This window comes from Carcharhinus amblyrhynchos, chromosome 3 (assembly GCF_965287045.1).
Source record: "Carcharhinus amblyrhynchos chromosome 3, sCarAmb.v2.hapA, whole genome shotgun sequence".
NCBI classification, from domain to species: Eukaryota; Metazoa; Chordata; class Chondrichthyes; order Carcharhiniformes; family Carcharhinidae; genus Carcharhinus; species Carcharhinus amblyrhynchos.
In genome coordinates, this window is record NC_137326.1 from 115,491,462 (window position 1) to 115,511,333 (window position 19,872).

The window sequence follows — 19,872 nt, forward strand, 5'->3', positions numbered from 1 at the left end:
AAAGCACATCATTAGAACCATCTACAACTGTAACCAAGTTGTCAACCGCGTCAGCTTCAACAAGTGAAACAACAGGTATCAACAGTGTTAACACTTTGTCCATTTTCAACGTTCAGACTGATAACTCATATTATAATGAACTTCAGTAGTTCTAAGTTGACCACTGTAACCAATACTTTCCAGCTGTAAAAGCCATTTGTGCTCTTCAATGTGTGAAGAGCATATTTTTATTGTCACAATGCTATTCAGAGATCGATATTGTGAAAAGCAGAATCTCATGCACTGCATTCGGTGCAGGGACATCAACATTTCCATTTCCATTCTGCTGTCTCACAGAATGGCCTGTTGACATTACTGTGATTTTGTCTTAGAATATGCAGCATCTTCTCAAACTTCAGAAGGAAGCTCTTCAACAGAGGCAATTACAACTGTGATCCCTATTTCAGCAAGTACAACACCAGCATCAACAGGTAATATCAATTGTAATCTAACAATCCCAAATTATGGAAGCAATAAATTACACGAGGTAATGATGCATTTTTCATAAAACAAATGTAATCAATCATCATTAGAGATGCTAATTTGAGAAGTTAAAATTGATATTATGCCAACCACAGTTATATTCCCTTTGTGCCAATAAATTTTACATTCAAAATAGCTTGCAACAGCCTACCTAAAAAATCACATCGAATTTAACTTTTGAGATCAGGAGCAGTCTCACAATAAGTACCAAACCAAAACATTATTTACATGTTCAGCATGTTTTGAGCCCATGTCATTTTTAAGCCACACACTTCAATCGGAAGGAACACTGCTTTCTTTTATTGACAACTCTTTTAACGTCAAAAGCTAAATCATTGCTTTCAACATCAGATGATACCACACCAACAGACCTACACACGGCAGTAACCAGAACTTCCACCACTTGTCTCAACAAGTGAACTGACAGTTATTCACAGTGCTACCCAATGATCAATATTCAACCCTCAATCTGATAGACTATATTGTAAACAGATAGAAGGCATGTCTTGTTGTCTCTTTTTTCACAATCGTAGTCTGTGAATATCCTGATCTTTCTATTGCCATACATAAGTTCAGCCATCAGTATTAAGGACATGTAAACAACTGTCAACGTGATTGAACTCTTGGACTGATTTCAAATTTTCAAGTTTAATTTTCATGTTTGACAGAATGAATTGAAGTGTGCAAGCACAGATGTGAAGGTGCTTCTTGTCACAGTGCCTGGAGTCACTTCTTCAATCGATATTTGATAACTAAGCAAAAGCTGGAAACATACTTATGTAGTGATGTTCTTGTTTTTCCTGATAATGACAGACAAGTTTGACAAGTTGCTCCAACTTTAATGAAACTTGATTTCAGACAAATAATATCATGCTAGTGGGAAAATATAAGCATTTCACTCATTTCAGATGCAAACTGATTACATTTTCATTATTCTAGTGAACAATGCATTGATCAAACAGTCTCTATTGATTTGAATGACATTGTTTATTTTACACACTTTATGATATTACCTGGAAGAACCTTTCACTGTTTTTTGTCATTTCTATAATTAGAACATAAGAACATAAGAAATAGGAGCAGGAGTAGGCCATCTAGCCCTTCGAGCCTGCCCCGCCATTCAATAAGATCATGGCTGATCTGTCGTGGCTCAGTTCCACATTCCCGCCCTCTCCCCATAACCCTTAATTCCCTCTCTTATCAAAAACCCATCAACCCGCGTCTTAAAAATATTTAGCGAGGTAGCCTCCACCACTTCAACGGGCAGAGAATTCCAGAGATTCACCACCCTTTGAGTGAAGAAGTTCCTCCTCAACTCCGTTCTAAACCGCCCCCCCTTTATCTTGAGGCTGTGCCCCCTAGTCCTATTATCCTTTCTGAGCGGGAAGCGTCTCTCCACCTCTATCCTATCCATCCCATTCTTCATCCTATATGTCTCAATGAGATCTCCCCTCATTCTTCTAAACTCAAACGAGTACAAGCCTAGTTTATTCAGCCTCTCCTCATAGCTCAACCCCCTCAACTCCGGCATCAGCCTAGTAAACCTCCTCTGCACTCCCTCCAAGGCCAAAATATCCTTGCGTAAGTACGGCGCCCAAAACTGCACACAGTACTCCAGCTGCGGCCTCACCAATGCCCTATACAGCCGCAGCAAGACCTCCCTACTTTTATATTCAATTCCCCTCGCTATGAAGGCCAGCATCCCATTCGCCTTCCTGATCACCTGCTGCACCTGCAAGCTGGGTTTTTGCGACTCATGCACAAGGACCCCAAGGTCCCTCTGCACCGTCGCCTGCTGCAGTTTTTCGCCACGTAAGTGATAATCCTTCCTACCATTATTCCTACCATCTTCTGGCATCTCAGAAGGAAGCACTTCAACAGAGTCAGGCACAACCGTGATCACTTCCCTAGCAACTACAATACCAGAATCAGCAGGTACAATCTATTGCAAGCTTGCAATGCAATATTATTTATCGGATAAATTACAAATGTTGACACGTCTTGCTGAATCCAAACTAAAACCAGTGGTCTTCGCTTGTACTTTGTAAACTGATTAGTGACAGTAAACCAGCCAAATCCATTTTCTCTGTAATGGTAAACTTATGTCAAATAGAAATATCTTTCCAACAGCCTTTTTAAACTGCAACAAGTTGTGCTTCACTTTAAGATCAGGTACAGTTTATAGTAAGTACCAAATAAACACCTGTTCTACTTCCTATTGAACCTATCTTCCTAATTTATGAGCCTCATGCTGAAATCAGCAAGAACATTGGGTGGAATTTGCCCATAATTTGTCAGTGCCTGGCTCTGACTGAAATCTGCTGTCTACCTCCCCAGATGAACTGCTGAGTTTTTAGGCAGATCTTGAGCCATTCTGACAAAAATAATTTGGGTGCATGGCTTACATCATGACTCTCGTGGGTTGGGGCCTAATAGAGCTATCAGGGCTGTCTCCAGAGAAATCACATGATGTTCCAATCAGAACTAACTGTAAACTATCCCCACGCTGCCTCACCTCTATTCCTCAAAGGTATCGGGGTTCTTACCCTCCAACAGCACAAATGTCACGGGCTCTTCCCTTCCGCCACAGCAAAATTATGAGTGGCTATTACCCTTCTCTGCTCACAATTACTATGGTAGAATGACCACCACTCCCCCTCAATGCAAGGTCTCCTCAACCCTCAATGGCCTTCCCCCATCAAAGCAAAGTCCCACCCTCAACACCACATATAATGGCAACACACCCAACAGTTGGGCTCTTCCGATGGCCCATCCCAACACTGCCCCCGGCACAGTTTGGCAGAGGCTGGCAGTGCCAACTTGGAAATGCAGACCTTTGCCAGGGGGTAGTACTAGCAGGCCGTGCGCAGGTATAGCCTGATCTCCCCAGGTCGAAAGTAACCTTGGGAGCTGGGGGATCCTGTCGAATGTTGTCATTTCCTTGAACTTGCTGTGAACCATGCCCTTGATATTTGAATATTCAGAGAAGAGGAGACTCATATGGTATCTGCATCCTTTAATAATATGTCTATTCATTGAATATATTTAAATGTTGTTCCCATCACCATGTCACCATGGTGAGGGACAGGAAAACTCGGAAATTAGATCTCTTGGCAAGAATCTCGTTTCCTGAGATTAAGCACCCTCATTGCCGTTCTTGCTGAAGGCTAAGACAGGCGCAGAATTTTCTCCATAGCTTTTTCCTCTGAGAGCTCTTTTATCATTGGCAGCTGCATCATTACCTTCAGCATCAGAGGAAAGCACATCATTAGAACCATCTAAAACTGCAACCATGTTGTCAATCACATCACCTTCAACGAGTGAATACCTTCAACAAGGTATCCACAGTGTTAACACTTTGTCCAATTTCAACCTTCACACTGATAACTCATATTGTAATGAAATACAATATTTTTAAGTTGACCACTGTAACCAATACTTTCCAACTGTAAAGGCCATTTGTGATCTTCAATGTGTGAAGTGTCTCATATTTCTATTATCATAATACTAGTCAGACATCAAAATTGAGAGACACAATACAATGTGTTTGACTCCCTGCAAATATTTCAACATTTTCATTTACATTCTGCTGTCTCACAGAATGACATATTGACATTACTGTGTTTATTTTTCTCAGTATATGTGACATCTCCTCAAACGTCAGAAGGAAGCACTTCAACAGAGGCAATAACAACAGCAACTACAACACCAGCATCAACAGGTATAATCAATTATAATCTAACAATCCAATATTATGCAATGAATAAATTACACAGTTGATTACGCGTTTTTCATAAAACAAATGTAATCAAAAATCATCAGAGATGCTAATTCGAAAAATTAAAATTGATATTAAGCCAATCATGTTCATACTCTCTGTACTGATGAATTTTACATTCAAAATAGCTTGCAATAGCCTACCTAAAATACATCACATAGAGTTTAACTTTTGAGATCAGGAGCAATCTCACAATAAGTACCAAACTAAAACACTATCTACATATTCAGCATGTTTTCAGCCCATGTCATTGTTGAGCCATATACTGCTTTCAGCAGGAACATTGCTTTCTTTCATTGACAACTCTTAACATCAACAGCTAAATCATTGCTTTCAACAATAAAAGATATCACATCAACAGAACTACCCACAGCAGTAACAACATCTTCCAGCACTTCAGTCTTAACAAGTGAACTAATAGGTATTCACAAAGTGACCTAATTATCAATATTAAACCTTCAATCTGATAGATCATATTTTAAATAGATAGAAGACATGCCTTGTCTTGTTTCTATTTTCACAATCATAGTCTGAGTATCCTTATGTTTCTATTGCCATAACTTAAGTTCAGCCATCAATATTAAGGACATGTAAACAACTGTCAACATGATGAATTCTTGGACTGATTTCAAATTATCAGGTTTTATTTTCATATCCACAGAATGAATTGAAGTGTGCAACCACAGATGTGGTGGTGCTTCTTGTCACAGTGCCTGCACTGTCACTTCTTCAATCAATATTTGATACCTAACTGCAACATACTTATGCCATGATATTCTTATTTTTCCTGATAATAGATATAACTTGTCTCATAACAGACAACTTTGACAAGTTGCTCCAATTTTACTGAAACTTGATATCAGACAGCTAATATCATGCAAACTATGCTTGTGAGAAAATATAAGCATTTCACTCACTTTAGACGAAAACTACATTATCGTTATTCTTGGAAACAATGCATTTGTCAAACAACTTCAGTTGAATTGAATAACATTGTCATATATTTTACACATTTTATGATAATACCTAGAAGAGCTTTTCACTGTTTATTGTCGTTTCTACAATTAGAACATGTGACATCTTCTGGCATCTCAAAAGGAAGCACTTTAACAGAGGCAGTCACAACTGCGATCACTTCCCCCAAACTACAACGCCAGAATTAACAGGCATAATCTACTGTAAGATAGCAACCTGATATTATTTATGGGATAAATTACAAATGTTGACACCTCTTTCATGAATCCAAATTGTAGCCAATGGTCTGCGCCAGTATTTTGTAAACTAATTAGTGACAATAAAGCAGCCAAATCCATATTCTCTGTAATGGTAAATGTATGTCGAATCGAAAAATGTTTGTAACAGCTTTTTAAAACTGCAACAAGCAGTTCTGAGATCAGAGACAGTCCATAACAAGTACCAAACAAACACATGTTCTACTTCCATGTCATTGAAGTTATCTTCTGAACATATGAACTTAGCGCTGAAATCAAGATGAGCATTGAGTGGAATTTGCCCATAGTTTGTCAGTGCCTCGCTCTGACTGAAATCTGCTGTGTATCACCCCAGATGCATTGCTCAGTTTTCAGGCCAGATCTTGAGCCACTCTGACAAAAAGATTTGGGTGAGTGGCTTATATCATCAGTTATGTGGGTTAGGGCTAATTAAAGGCAGAAGTGCTGAGAGAAATCACATGGCGTTTCAATCAGAACTGACGGAAAGCTATACCTGGAGCCCTGTTGCCATTCCACAAAGGTATAGAGGACTCTAACTCTCCAACAGTACAACTATCGCAGGCTCTCCCCTCCCCTCACAGCCCAATTATCAGTGGCTATTCCTCTGCCATCACCCACATTCAGTATGGCAGGATGGCCACCTCTCCCCCCTCAATGTAAGGTCCCCTCTTCCCTCCATTCCCACTATGATACTCAAAGCAAAGTCCCACCCTCAATACCATTTCCCCCCGCTCAATGTCCTCAGCGCTTTTCCACCGCAGCCCCCAACATAATGGCAACATATCCATCAACTGGGCTCCTGAGATGACCCACCCTGAACTGCCCCCGGCACAGGTTGGCAGTGCCAGCAGACAGTGCACAGGTAAGGCATAATAGAACATAGAACATAGAACATTACAGCGCAGAACAGGCCCTTCGGCCCACGATGTTGCGCCGACCAGTTACAAAACAATGACCCACTAACCTAAACCAATCCCTTCTCGTCCATAAACGTATCCACGGACCTCTTAAACGCCCCCAAACTAGGCGCATTTACAACTGCAGCAGGCAGGGCATTCCAATCCCTCACCACCCTCTGGGTAAAGAACCTACCCCTGACATCCGTCCTATAACTACCACCCCTTAATTTAAAGCCATGCCCCCTCGTGCTAGATTTCTCCATCAGAGGAAAAAGGCTATTACTATCCACCCTATCTAAACCTCTAATCATCTTATATGTTTCAATAAGATCCCCTCTTAGCCGCCTTCTTTCCAGCTAAAACAACCCCAAATCCCTCAGCCTCTCCTCATAGGACCTCCCCTCCATACCAGGCAACATCCTGGTAAACCTCCTCTGCACCCTCCCCAAAGCCTCCACATCCTTCCTGTAATGTGGGGACCAGAACTGCACACAGTACTCCAAGTGCGGCCGCACCAGAGTTGTGTACAGTTGCAACATGACGCTGCGACTCCTAAATTCAATCCCCCTACCAATAAACGCCAAGACACCGTATGCCTTCTTAACAACCTTATCTACTTGACTCCCAACTTTCAGGGATCTATGTACACATACACCTAGATCCCTCTGCTCATCCACACTATTCAAAGTCCTCCCGTTAGCCCTATACTCGACACATCTGTTATTCCTACCAAAGTGAATTACCTCACACTTCTCCGCATTAAAGTCCATCCGCCACCTCTTGGCCCAGCTCTGCAACCTGTCTAAGTCTTCCTGCAAACTATGACACCCTTCATCACTATCTACCACACCTCCGACTTTGGTGTCATCAGCAAACTTACTAATCCACCCAACTATACCCTCATCCAGATCATTAATAAAAATTACAAACAGCAGTGGCCCCAAAACAGATCCCTGAGGCACACCACTCGAAACCGAACTCCATGATGAATATTCACCATCAACCACCACCCTCTGTCTCCTATCCGCTAGCCAATTCCTGATCCAATTCCCTAGATCACCCCCAATCCCATACATCTGCATTTTCTGCAGAAGCCTACCATGGTGAACCTTATCAAACGCCTTACTAAAATCCATATACACCACGTCCACTGCCTTACCCCCATCCACCTCTTTGGTCACTTTCTCAAAAAACTCAATAAGGTTAGTAAGGCACGACCTACCCGCCACAAAACCATGCTGACTATCTCCAATCAATTCTTTACTCTCCAAATAACTATAAATCCTATCCCGAATAATTTTTTCTGAAACCTTGCCCACAACAGAAGTGAGACTCACCGGTCTATAATTCCCGGGGAAGTCTCTGTTCCCCTTCTTAAACAATGGGACAACATTCGCTAACCTCCAATCTTCCGGTACTATACCAGAGGCCAACGACGACCTGAAGATCAGAGCCAGAGGCTCTGCAATCACTTCTCTTGCCTCCCAGAGAATCCTGGGGTAAATCCCATCCGGACCAGGGGACTTATCTATTTTCAGACCCTCCAGAATATCAAGCACATCCTCCTTATCAACTGCAACACTGTCAATTCTACTCCCCTGCAATCCAGTGTCCTCCTCAGCTATATCCATGTCCCCTTGTGTGAACAATCTCCCCAGGGTCGACAGTAACTTTGGCAACTGGGGGATCTTGTCAACTGTTTCCCATCTTCTTAAAACTGTTGTGAGCTATGTCACCAATGTTTGAATGTTCAGTGATGAGGAGAATCATATGATAGCTACATCCTTTAATTATACGTAAATTCATTAAAATATGTTTAAATGCAGTTCCCATCACCATGTCATGTGAGAGAGGAGTAAATTCGGAAATGAGATCTTCTGGCAAGAATCTCATTTCCTGACACCCGTGAGATTAGTATCCTCATTGCCATTCCTGCTGAAGGCTAACACAGGTGCAAAATTTCTTCCATAGCTTTTTTTCTCTGACAACTCTTTTCACATTGACAGCTGCATCATCACCCTCAACATCAGAAGAAAGCACATCATTAGAACCATCTACAACTGTAACCAAGCTGTCAACCACATCAGCATCAACAAGTGAAACAACAGGTATCAACAGTGTTAACTCTTTGTCCATTTTCAACCTTCACACTGATAATGCATGTTGTAATGAAATACAAGAGTTTTAAATTGATCACTGTAACCAATACTTTCCAACTGTAAAGGCCATTTGTGCTCTTCAATGTCTGTGAAGAGTTTCATATTTCTATTGTCATGCCAGTCAGAAAACAATACTGTGAAAGGCAAAATATCATGCACTGCATTCGGTGCAGGGATATCAACATTTTTATTTACATTCTGCTATCTCACAGAATGACGTATTGTCATTACTATGATTTTGTCTCAGAATATGAAATGTCTTCTCAAATGTCAGAAGGAAGCACTTCAACAGAGGCAATTACAATTGTGATCCCTATTCCAGCAACTACAATACCAGCATCAACAGGTATAATCAATTATAATCTAACAATCCTACATTATGGAAGGAATAAATTACACAAGTTGATGACACATTTTTCATAAAAGAAATGTAATCAATCATCCTCAGAGATGCTAATTTGAAAAGTTAAAATTGATATTAAGCCAACTGCGTTTCTACTCTCTGTACTGATAAATTTTACATTCATAATAGTGTGCTGCAGCCTACATAAAATACATCACATAGGGTTTAACTTGTGAGTTCAGGAGCAGTCTCACATTAAGTATCAAAATAAAACATTATTTACATGTTCAGCATGTTTTGAGCCCATGTCATTGTTGAGCCACATACCGCTATCAGCAGGAACATTGCTTTCTTTCATTGACAACTCTTAACATCAACAGCTAAATCATCGCTTTCAACAACAAAAGATATATCAACAGAACTACCCACAGCAGTAACGACATCTTCCAGCACTTCAGTCTCAACAAGTGAACTAACAGGTATTGACACTGCTACCTAATTATCAATGTTCCACCTTCAATCTGATAGATCGTATTTCAAACATATAGAAGATATGTCTTGCCTTGTCTTTGTTTTGACAGTTGTATATCTGTGAATATCCTTATATTTTTATTGCCATAACGCAAGTTCAGCCATCAATATTAAGGACATTTAAACAACCGTCAACGTGATTGAGTTCTTGGACTGATTTCAAATTTTCAGGTTCTTTTTAAAATATATTTGATATCTAAACAGAATCTGCAACATGCTCATGCCACGATGTTGTTATTTTTCCTGATAATGGATATAATCCATTATCAGGAAAAAATCAGGAAGCTGAGTGAGTTGTAAGGGCTTAGGATCAAAGGGCTTAGGAGAAAAGGGCCAGGTAAGTTTGACTTGTGAACTGTGTTCAGTAGTACTAAAGGGGAATAATGGAGGGGCATGTGATGTGCTGTTTCTGTATGATGTGGGAGCTGATAGACCCCAGGGTCCTTCCCAGTGACCATGTCTGCAGTAAGTGCTGGTTGCTGGAGGAGCTCCAGCTCAAAGTAGATGAGCTGGCCTCTGAGCTTCAGACACTGAGACTCATCAGGGGGAGGGAGGGTGCCATTGATAACGGGGTGCAAGAGACATCCACCCCCCCTGGACTGGCTCACTTTAAGGGTCAGGAACAAGAGGGGGCTGCTGAGAGGAGGAAGGAGGGTGGGGAGAGGAGGAAGGAAGGTGGGGACCCAATGCCTCAGCCTCTCAATCTGCATAATAGGTTTGAGGTTCTTGCTTCCAGTGTGGACAAGAACGAGGGCTGTGAGGTTGGTGAGCAAACTGCACACGGTACAGTGATGCAGACACAGGACATAGACCAAGGGAAGGTTAAAAGGAATGTAGTGGTAATTGGGGATAGTATGGTTAAGGGTATTGACACTGTCTTTTGTCACAATGATAAAGAGCACAGAAGGGTGTGTTGTCTCCTGGTGCTCGGGTCCAGGATGTCACATCTGGGCTGCAGAGGAACCTGGAATGGGAGGGTGAGAATCCGGTTGTTGTGGTACATGTGGGTGCCAACAACATAGGCAAAATGCGAACTGAGGATCTGGAGAGGGAGTATGAAAAGCTGGGAATGGAATTAAAAAGCAGAACCGACAAGGTGGTTATCTCTGGATTACTGCCTGAACCGCATGCAGATGGGCATAGGGTAGATAGGATTAAAGAGGTGAATGGGTGGCTCAGGGATTGGTGTGGGAGGAATGGGTTTGAATTTATGGGGCATTGGCACCAGTATTGGAGCAGGTGGGACCTGTTCAGGTGGGATGGTGTTGGTCTGAACCGTGCTGGGACCAGAGTCCTGGCAAATCGTGTAAATAGGACTGTGGATAGGGCTTTAAACTAATTGGGGGGGGGGAGGGTGCGAGGGTAGGTGAAATTACAGGGTCTAAAGTAAAGGAGAGGGTACAGGTACAGGATAAGGCCAAGGATGTCCCAATAATAAAGGAAGTAGGGGGCATGAGTAAGGTTGGTAGCGTTCCTTCAAATAGGGTCCAGGTGAAGGCTGGGATGAAGACACTTTATCTGAATGCATGAAGCATTCGGAACAAAGTGAATGAGCTGGTGGCTTAGATCAGCACAAATGGATATGATCTGGTGGCCATTACAGAGACGTGGTTGCAAGGTGACAGGGACTGGGAGCTGAATGTCCAGGGGTATCAAGTGTTTAGGAAGGATAGACAGGAGGGAAAAGGGGTGGGGGGGGGGCGGGTAGCTCTGCTGATTAAGTTTAGTATCAGGGTGGTAGTAAGGGAAGATATAGGTGCCAAAGAGCAGAATGTGGAAGCGTTGTGGGTGGAGATTAGGAACAGCAAGGGGAGGAAGACGCTGGTGGGTGTCGTCTATAGGCCCCCAAATAATGACCTGGAGGTGGGGCGGGCTACAAGCGCGCAAATAAATGCAGCGTGCAGGAATGGAACAGCGATAATTATGGGGGATTTCAATTACATATTGATTGGTCGACCCATGTTGGACGCGGTGGGCTTGAGGAAGAGTTCTTGGAATGCTGCCGGGATAGTTTCCTTGAACAGTGTGTGTTGGAGCCGACGAGGGAGCGAGCTATCTTAGATCTGGTGTTATGTAATGAGGCAGGTAGAATTAGGGACCTTGTGGTGAAGGATCCTCTTGGGAAGAGTGATCATTGTATGGTGGAGTTTCTGATGCAGATGGAGGAGGAGAAAGTAGGATCCCGGACCTGTGTCCTTTGTTTGAACAAAGGGGAGTACGATAAGATGAGAGAGGAATTGGCGAATGTTGATTGGGGGAGCAGATTGGGAGGTAGGTCTGCTGAGGAACAGTGGAGGATCTTTAAGGAGATCTTTCTTGGTGCTCAGCAGAAATTTATTCCGATGGGTAAAAAGGATCGTAGGAGGAGAGATAATCAGCTGTGGAAAACAAAGGAGGTAAAGGAGAGTATTAAATTAAAAGCTGATGCGTTTAGAGTGGCTAAGAGTAGTGGGTGAGAAGAGGATTGGGAGAGGTTTAAATATCAACAAAGAATGACGAAGAAGTTGATAAAGAAAGGAAGGATAAACTATGAAGCTGGGCTCGCGCTAAATATAAAAAAGGATAGTAAGAGTTTTTATAAATATATAAAAAGAAGGCTGGCTAGGGTGAATGTTGGACCCTTAGAGGATGGGAGGGGGGATTTAGTGGTGGGGGATGAGGAAAGGGCTGAGGCCTTGAATAACTTTTTTGCTTTGGTCTTCACGGAGAAGGACGCAAATAGTTTGCCGGGTGTTAACAATGGAAAGATGGTAGGGGTGGAGGGCCTGAATGAGATCATTGTTACGAGAGAGGCAGTGCTTGACAGACTAGAGGGACTGATGGTGGACAAGTCCCCAGGACCGGATGGAATGCATCCAAGGGTTCTGAAAGAAATGGTGGAGGTGATAGTGGATGCCTTGGTGATTATTTTCCAAACCTCGCTGGATTCCGGGGAAGTGCCGGAAGATTGGAAAACGGCTAATGTTACGCCACTGTTTAAAAAGGGTAGCAGGCAAAAGGCAGGGAATTATAGGCCGGTCAGTTTAACGTCTGTTGTAGGAAAAATGCTTGAATCGGTAATCAAGGAGAAAATAGCGAGGCATCTTGAGAAGAATTGTTTGATAGAGCAGATGCAGCACGTTTTTGTTAAGGGGAACTCGTGTCTGGTGAATTTATTAGAATTCTATGAGGATGTGTCTAGTGCGGTGGATAGAGGGGAACCGGTGGATGTGGTGTTTCTCGATTTTCAGAAGGCATTTGATGAGGTGCCGCACAAAAGGTTGTTACAGAAGGTTAGGGGGCATGGAGTTGGGGGTAGAGTGTTAGCGTGGATAGGGGATTGGCTGTCAAATAGGAGGCAGAGAGTGGGTGTTAATGGGTGCTATTCGGATTGGCGGTTGGTGACTAGTGGAGTGCCCCAGGGATGGGTGCTGGGGCCTCAGCTATTTACCATTTATATAGATGATCTGGAGGAGGGAACCGAGTGTAAGGTGTCGAAATTTGTTGATGACACAAAGATTGGTGGAACGGCAAATTGTGCGGAGGGTGTGGAAAGTCTGCAGAAGGATCGAGATAGGCTGAGCGAGTAGGCGAGAACCTGGCAGATGGAATACAATGTTGGCAAGTGTGAGGTTATCCACTTTGGTAGGAATAATGGTAGGAAGGACTACTACTTACAGGGCGAAAAGCTGCAGCATGCTACGGTGCAGAGGGACCTGGGGGTCCTTGTGCATGAGTCGCAAAAACCCAGCCTACAGGTGCAGCAGGTGGTCAGGAAGGCAAATGGGATGCTGGCCTTCATAGCGAGGGGAATTGAATATAAAAGTAGGGAGGTCTTGCTGCAACTGTACAGGGCACTGGTAAGGCCGCAGCTGGAGTACTGTGTGCAGTTTTGGTCGCCGCACCTGCGCAAGGATATTTTGGCCTTGGAGGGAGTGCAGAGGAGGTTCACTAGGCTGATACCAGAATTGAGGGGGTTGAGCTATGAGGAGAGGCTGAATAGACTGGGCTTGTACTCGTTGGAGTTTAGAAGGATGAGGGGAGATCTCATTGAGACGTATAAGATGATGAAAGGGATGGATAGGGTAGAGGTGGAGAGGTTCTTCCCGCTCAGAAAGGACAGCAGGACAAGAGGGCACAGCCTCAGGACAAGGGGGGGGCAGTTTAGAACGGAGTTGAGGGGGAACTTCTTCACTCAAAGGGTGGTGAATCTCTGGAATTCTCTGCCTGTTGAAGTGGTTGAGGCTTCCTCGCTAAATATATTTAAGATGCAGGTAGATAGGTTTTTGGTAGGCAAGGGGATTAAGGGTTATGGGGAGAAAGCGGGAAAGTGGAACTGAGCCACTTCTGATCAGCCATGATCTTGTTGAATGGCGGGGCGGGCTCAAAGGGCTAGATGGCCTACTCCTGCTCCTATTTCTTATGTTCTTATGTTCTTATAACTTGTCTCATAACAGACAACTTTGACAAGTTGCTCCAATTTTATTGAAACTTGATATCAGACAGCTAATATCATGCAAACTATGCTAGTGGGAAAATATAAGCATTTCACTCTCTGTAGATGAACATTATATGATTACATTATCGTTATTCTTGGAAACAACACATTGATCAAACAGTTTCAGTTGAATTGAATAACATTGTCATTTATTTTACACATTTTATGATAATACCTAGAAGAGTTTTTCACTGTTTATTGTCATTTCTTTAATTAGAACATGTGACATCTTCTGGCATCTCAAAAGGAAGCACTTTAACAGAGGCAGTCACAACTGTGATCACTTCCCCAGCACCTACAACACCAGAATCAACAGGTATAATCTATTGTAAGCTCGCAATCCAGTATTATTTATGGGATAAATTACAAATGTTGACACCTCTTTTATGAATCCAAATTAAAACCAATGATCTGTGCCAGTATTTTGTAAACTGATTAGTTTCAATAAACCAGCCAAATCCATATTCTTCGTAATGGTAAATGTAGATCAAATAGAAATATGTTTGTAACAACTTTTTAAAACTGCAACAAGCAGTTCTGAGGTCAGGTACAGTCTATAACAAGTACCAAACAAACACATGTTTTGCTTCCATGTCATTGAAGTTATCTTCCTAATATATGAACTTAATGCTGAAATCAAGACGAACTTGAGTAGAATTTGCCCATAATTTGGCTTTGACTGAAATCTGCTGTGTATCACCCCAGATGCAATACTGAGTTTTCAGGCCAGATCTTGAGCCACTCTGACAAAAAGATTTGGGTGAGTGGCTTATATCATCAGTTATGTGGGTTAGGGCTAATTAGAAGGGCTGAGAGAAATCACATGGCATTTCAATCAGAACTGACGGAAAGTTATACCTAGAGTCCTGTTGCCATTCCACAAAAGTATTGAGGGCTCTAACCCTCCAACAGTACAACTATCGCAGGCTCTCCCCTCACAGCCCAATTATCAGTGGCTATTCCTCTGCCCTCACCCACATTCACTATGGCAGGATGGCCACCACTCCCCCTCAATGTAAGGTCCCCTCTCCCCTCCATTCCCACTATGATCCTCAAAGCAAAGTCCCACCCTCAATACAATTTCACCCCGTTCAATGTCCTCAGCGCTCTTCCACTGCAGCCCCCAACATCACACATAATGGCAACATATCCATCAACTGGGCTCCTGAGATGACCCACCCCAAACTGCCCCCAGCACAGGTTGGCAGTGCCAGCAAACAGTGCACAAGTATGGCCTAATCTCCCCGGGGTCAACAGTAACTTTGGCAACTGGGGGATCTTGTCAACTGTTTCCCATCTCCTTAAAGCTGTTGTGAACTACGTCATCAATGTTTGAATGTTCAGTGATGAGGAGAATCATATGATAGCTACATCCTTTAATTATATGTAAATTCATTAAAATATGTTTAAATGCAGTTCCCATCACCATGTCATGTGAGAGAGGAGTAAATTCGGAAATGAGATCTTCTGGCAAGAATCTCATTTCCTGACACCCGTGAGATTAGTATCCTCATTGCCATTCCTGCTGAAGGCTAACACAGGTGCAAAATTTCTTCCATAGCTTTTTTTCTCTGACAACTCTTTTCACATTGACAGCTGCATCATCACCCTCAACATCAGAAGAAAGCACATCATTAGAACCATCTACAACTGTAACCAAGTTGTCAACCACATCAGCGTCAACAAGTGAAACAACAGGTATCAACAGTGTTAACTCTTTGTCCATTTTCAACCTTCACACTGATAATGCATGTTGTAATGAAATACAAGAGTTTTAAATTGATCACTGTAACCAATACTTTCCAACTGTAAAGGCCATTTGTGCTCTTTAATGTCTGTGAAGAGTTTCATATTTCTATTGTCATGCCAGTCGGAAATCAATATTGTGAAAGGCAAAATATCATGCACTGCATTCGGTGCAGGGATATCAACATTTTTATTTACATTCTGCTATCTCACAGAATGACGTATTGTCATTACTATGATTTTGTCTCAGAATATGAAATGTCTCCTCAAACGTCAGAAGGGAGCACTTCAACAGAGGCAATTACAATTGTGATCCCTATTCCAGCAACTACAATACCAGCATTAACAGGTATAATCAATTATAATCTAACAATCCTACATTATGGAAGGAATAAATTACACAAGTTGATGACACATTTTTCATAAAAGAAATGTAATCAATCATCCTCAGAGATGCTAATTTGAAAAGTTAAAATTGATATTAAGCCAACCGTGTTTCTACTCTCTGTACTGATAAATTTTACATTCATAATTGCTTGCTGCAGCCTACATAAAATACATCACATAGGGTTTAACTTGTGAGTTCAGGAGCAGTCTCACATTAAGTACCAAAATAAAACATTATTTGCATGTTTTGAGCCCATGTCATTGTTGAGCCACATACCGCTATCAGCAGGAACATTGCTTTCTTTCATTGACAACTCTTAACATCAACAGCTAAATCATCGCTTTCAACAACAAAAGACATCATATCAGCAGAACTACCCACAGCAGTAACAACATCTTCCAGCACTTCAGTCTCAACAAGTGAACTAACAGGTATTGACGCTGCTACCTAATTATCAATGTTCCACCTTCAATCTGATAGATCGTATTTCAAACATATAGAAGATATGTCTTGCCTTGTCTTTGTTTTCACAGTTGTATATCTGTGAATATCCTTATATTTCTATTGCCATAACGTAAGTTCAGCCATCAATATTAAGGACATTTGAACAACTGTCAACGTGATTGAATTCCTGGACTTATTTCAAATTTTCAGGTTCTATTTTTATATATTTGATACCTAAACGGAATCTGCAACATATTTATACCACCATGTTCTTATTTTTCCTGATAATGGATATAACTTGTCTCATAACAAACAACTTTGACAAGTTGCTCCAATTTTATTGAAACTTGATAGCAGACAGCTATCATGCAAACTGTGCTAGTGGGAAAATATAAGCAGTTCACTCTCTATAGATGAACATTATATGATTACATTATCGTTATTCTTGGAAACAATGCATTGATCAAACAGTTTCAGTTGAATTGAATAACATTGTCATTTATTTTGCACATTTTATGATAATACCTAGAAGAGTTTTTCACTGTTTATTGTCATTTCTTTAATTAGAACATGTGACATCTTCTGGCATCTCAAAAGGAAGCACTTTAACAGAGGCAGTCACAACTGTGATCACTTCCCCAGCAACTACAACACCAGAATCAACAGGTATAATCTATTGTAAGCTAGCAATCCAATGTTATTTATGGGATAAATTATAAATGTTGACACCTCTTTCATGAGTCCGAACTAAAACTAATGCTCTGCGCAAGTACTTTGTAAACTGATTAATGACAATAAAGCAGCCAAATCCATATTCTCTGTAATGGACAATGTATGTCAAATAGAAATATGTTCCTAACAGCCTTTGTAAAATGCAACAAAATGTGCTTCACTTTGAGATAAGGTACAGTCTCTAACAAGTCCTAAACAAACACATGTTGTACTTCCATGTCATTGAACCTATCTTCCTAATTTATGAGCCTAATGCTGAAATCAGCAAGAACATTGGATGGAATTTGCCCATAATTTGTCAGTGCCTGGCTCTGACTGAAATTTCAGGCCAAATCTTGAGCCACTCTGGCAACAATAATTTTGGTGCATGGTTTTATATTGTTAAAATAATGGATTGGGGTCTAATAGATCCATCAGGGCTGGCTCTGGAGAAATCATATGGCGTTCCAATCAGAACTGACTTTAAACCATCCCATACTGCCCTGCCACCATTCCTCAAAGGTATCGGGGGCGCTAACCTTCTAACGGCACAAATGTGGCAGGCTCTTCCCTTCCGCCACAGCATAATTATCAGTGGCTATTACCCCATTCCACCCACAGTCACTATGGCAGAATGACCACTACTCCCCCTCAACGCATACTACTTCCCTCAAAGCAAAGTCTCACCTTCAATACTAAATCCGCCCTTCAAAGTCCTCAGCACTTTACCACTGCAATCCGTGACACTGCATATAGTGGGAACATACCCACCAATTGGGCTCCTCAGATAGCCTACTTCGACACTGCTCCTGGCACAGATAGGCACAGACTAGCAGCGCCAACCTGCCTGTGCTGACCTGTGCATGGGGGCAGTACCAGCAGGCAGTGTGCTGTTATGGCCTAATTTCCCCAAGGTCAACAGTGACCTTGGCAGCTGGGGGAACCCTGATGACTATTTCCCATTTTCTTAAAGCTATTGTGAACTACGCCATCGATGTTTGAATGTTCAGTGACAAGGAGAATCATATGGCCTCTATGTTCTTTAATAAATATGCAAATTAATTGAATATATTTAAATATTGTTTCCATCACCATGTCGCTGGTGAGGAAGAGGTTAACTCGGAAATTAGATCTTCCGGCAAGAAGCTCGTTTTCTGGCTCTCGTGAGATTAAGCACCCTCATCACCAGCCTTGCTGAAGGCTAACATAGATGCAGAATTTCTGCCATAATTTTTTCCCTGACAACTCTTTTAACATTGACAGCTGCATCATTTCCTTCAACATCAGAGGAAAGAACATCATCAGAATCACCTACAACCGTAACCATATTATCAACCATGTTACCTTCAACAAGTGAAACACCAGGTATCCAGTGTTAACACTTTGTCCATTTTCAATCTTCACACTGATAACACATATTGTAATGAAGTACAATTGTTTTAAGTTGACCACTATAACCAACACTTTCCAATTGTAAAGGCCATTTGTGCTCTTCAACATCTGTGAAGAGTTTCATAGTCCGATTGTCATAATGCTTGTCAGAGATCGATATTGTGAAAGGCAGAATATGCATTGCATTCCCTGCAGGGATATCAACATTTTAATTTAGTTTACATTCTGCTATCTTACAGAATGGCATATTGACATTACTATGATTTTATTTCAGAATATATGACCTCTCCTCATGGAAGCACTTCAACAGAGGCAATTACAACTGTGATCTCTATTCCAGCAACTACATTACCAGCATCAACAGGTATAATCAATTATAATTTAATAATCCTATATTATGGAAGAAATAAATTACACATGTTGATGATGCATTTTTCATAAAATAAATATAACCAATGATCATCAGAAATGGTAATTTGAAAGGTAAAAATTGATATTAAGCCAGCCACATTTATACTCTCTATGCTGATAAATTTTACATTCAAAATATCCTGCAACAGCCTACCTAAAATACATGAGATAAAGTTTAACTTTTGAGATCAGGAGCAGTCTCACAATAAGTTAATTCTCACAAACCAAAACACTATTTACATGTTCAGCATGTTCATTGAGCCACATACTGCAATCAGCAGGAACATTGCTTTCTTTCATTGACAACTCTTTTAACATAAACAGCTAAATCATCACTTCCAACATCAGAAGACGTCACATCAACAGAACTGCCTCCAGCAGTAACCACATCTTCCACCACTTCACACTCAACAAGTGAACTAACAGGTATTTACATTGCGACCCAATTGTCAATGGTCAACCTTCAATCCGATAAATCATAATTTAAACAGATAGGAGTCAAGTCTTGCTTTGTCTCCTTTATCACAATCACATGTCTTTGATTAACCTTATACTTCTATTGCCACGACATAATTTCAGCCATCAATATTAAGGAGACCTAAACAACCATCAACATGATTGAATTCTTGGGCTGATTTCAAAGTTTCAGCTTTTATTTTCATATTTCACAGAATGAATTGAAATGTGCAACCACAGATGTGATGATGCATCACTGTCACAGTGCCTAGTTATTTTTTCAATCAATATTTGATACCTAAATAAAATCTGCAAACATATTTATGCAATGATGTTCTTATTTTTCCTGATAATGGATATAACTTGTCTCATAACAGACAACT

At 41.4% G+C, this 19,872-nt stretch overlaps 1 protein-coding gene across 1 annotated transcript in view; it reads left to right on the forward strand.

Moving 5' to 3' along the window:
• LOC145341249 (uncharacterized) overlaps positions 1-19,872 on the forward strand; it is a 326,614-nt gene that overhangs the window by 98,178 nt on the left and 208,564 nt on the right. Inside the window, exons 40-45 of the mRNA XM_080186176.1 lie at positions 4,160-4,243; positions 9,314-9,412; positions 14,159-14,257; positions 18,494-18,595; positions 18,897-18,986; positions 19,358-19,459. Of these exons, the coding sequence (XP_080042302.1) occupies positions 4,160-4,243; positions 9,314-9,412; positions 14,159-14,257; positions 18,494-18,595; positions 18,897-18,986; positions 19,358-19,459 (576 nt within the window). The remainder of the gene's footprint in view (positions 1-4,159; positions 4,244-9,313; positions 9,413-14,158; positions 14,258-18,493; positions 18,596-18,896; positions 18,987-19,357; positions 19,460-19,872) is intronic.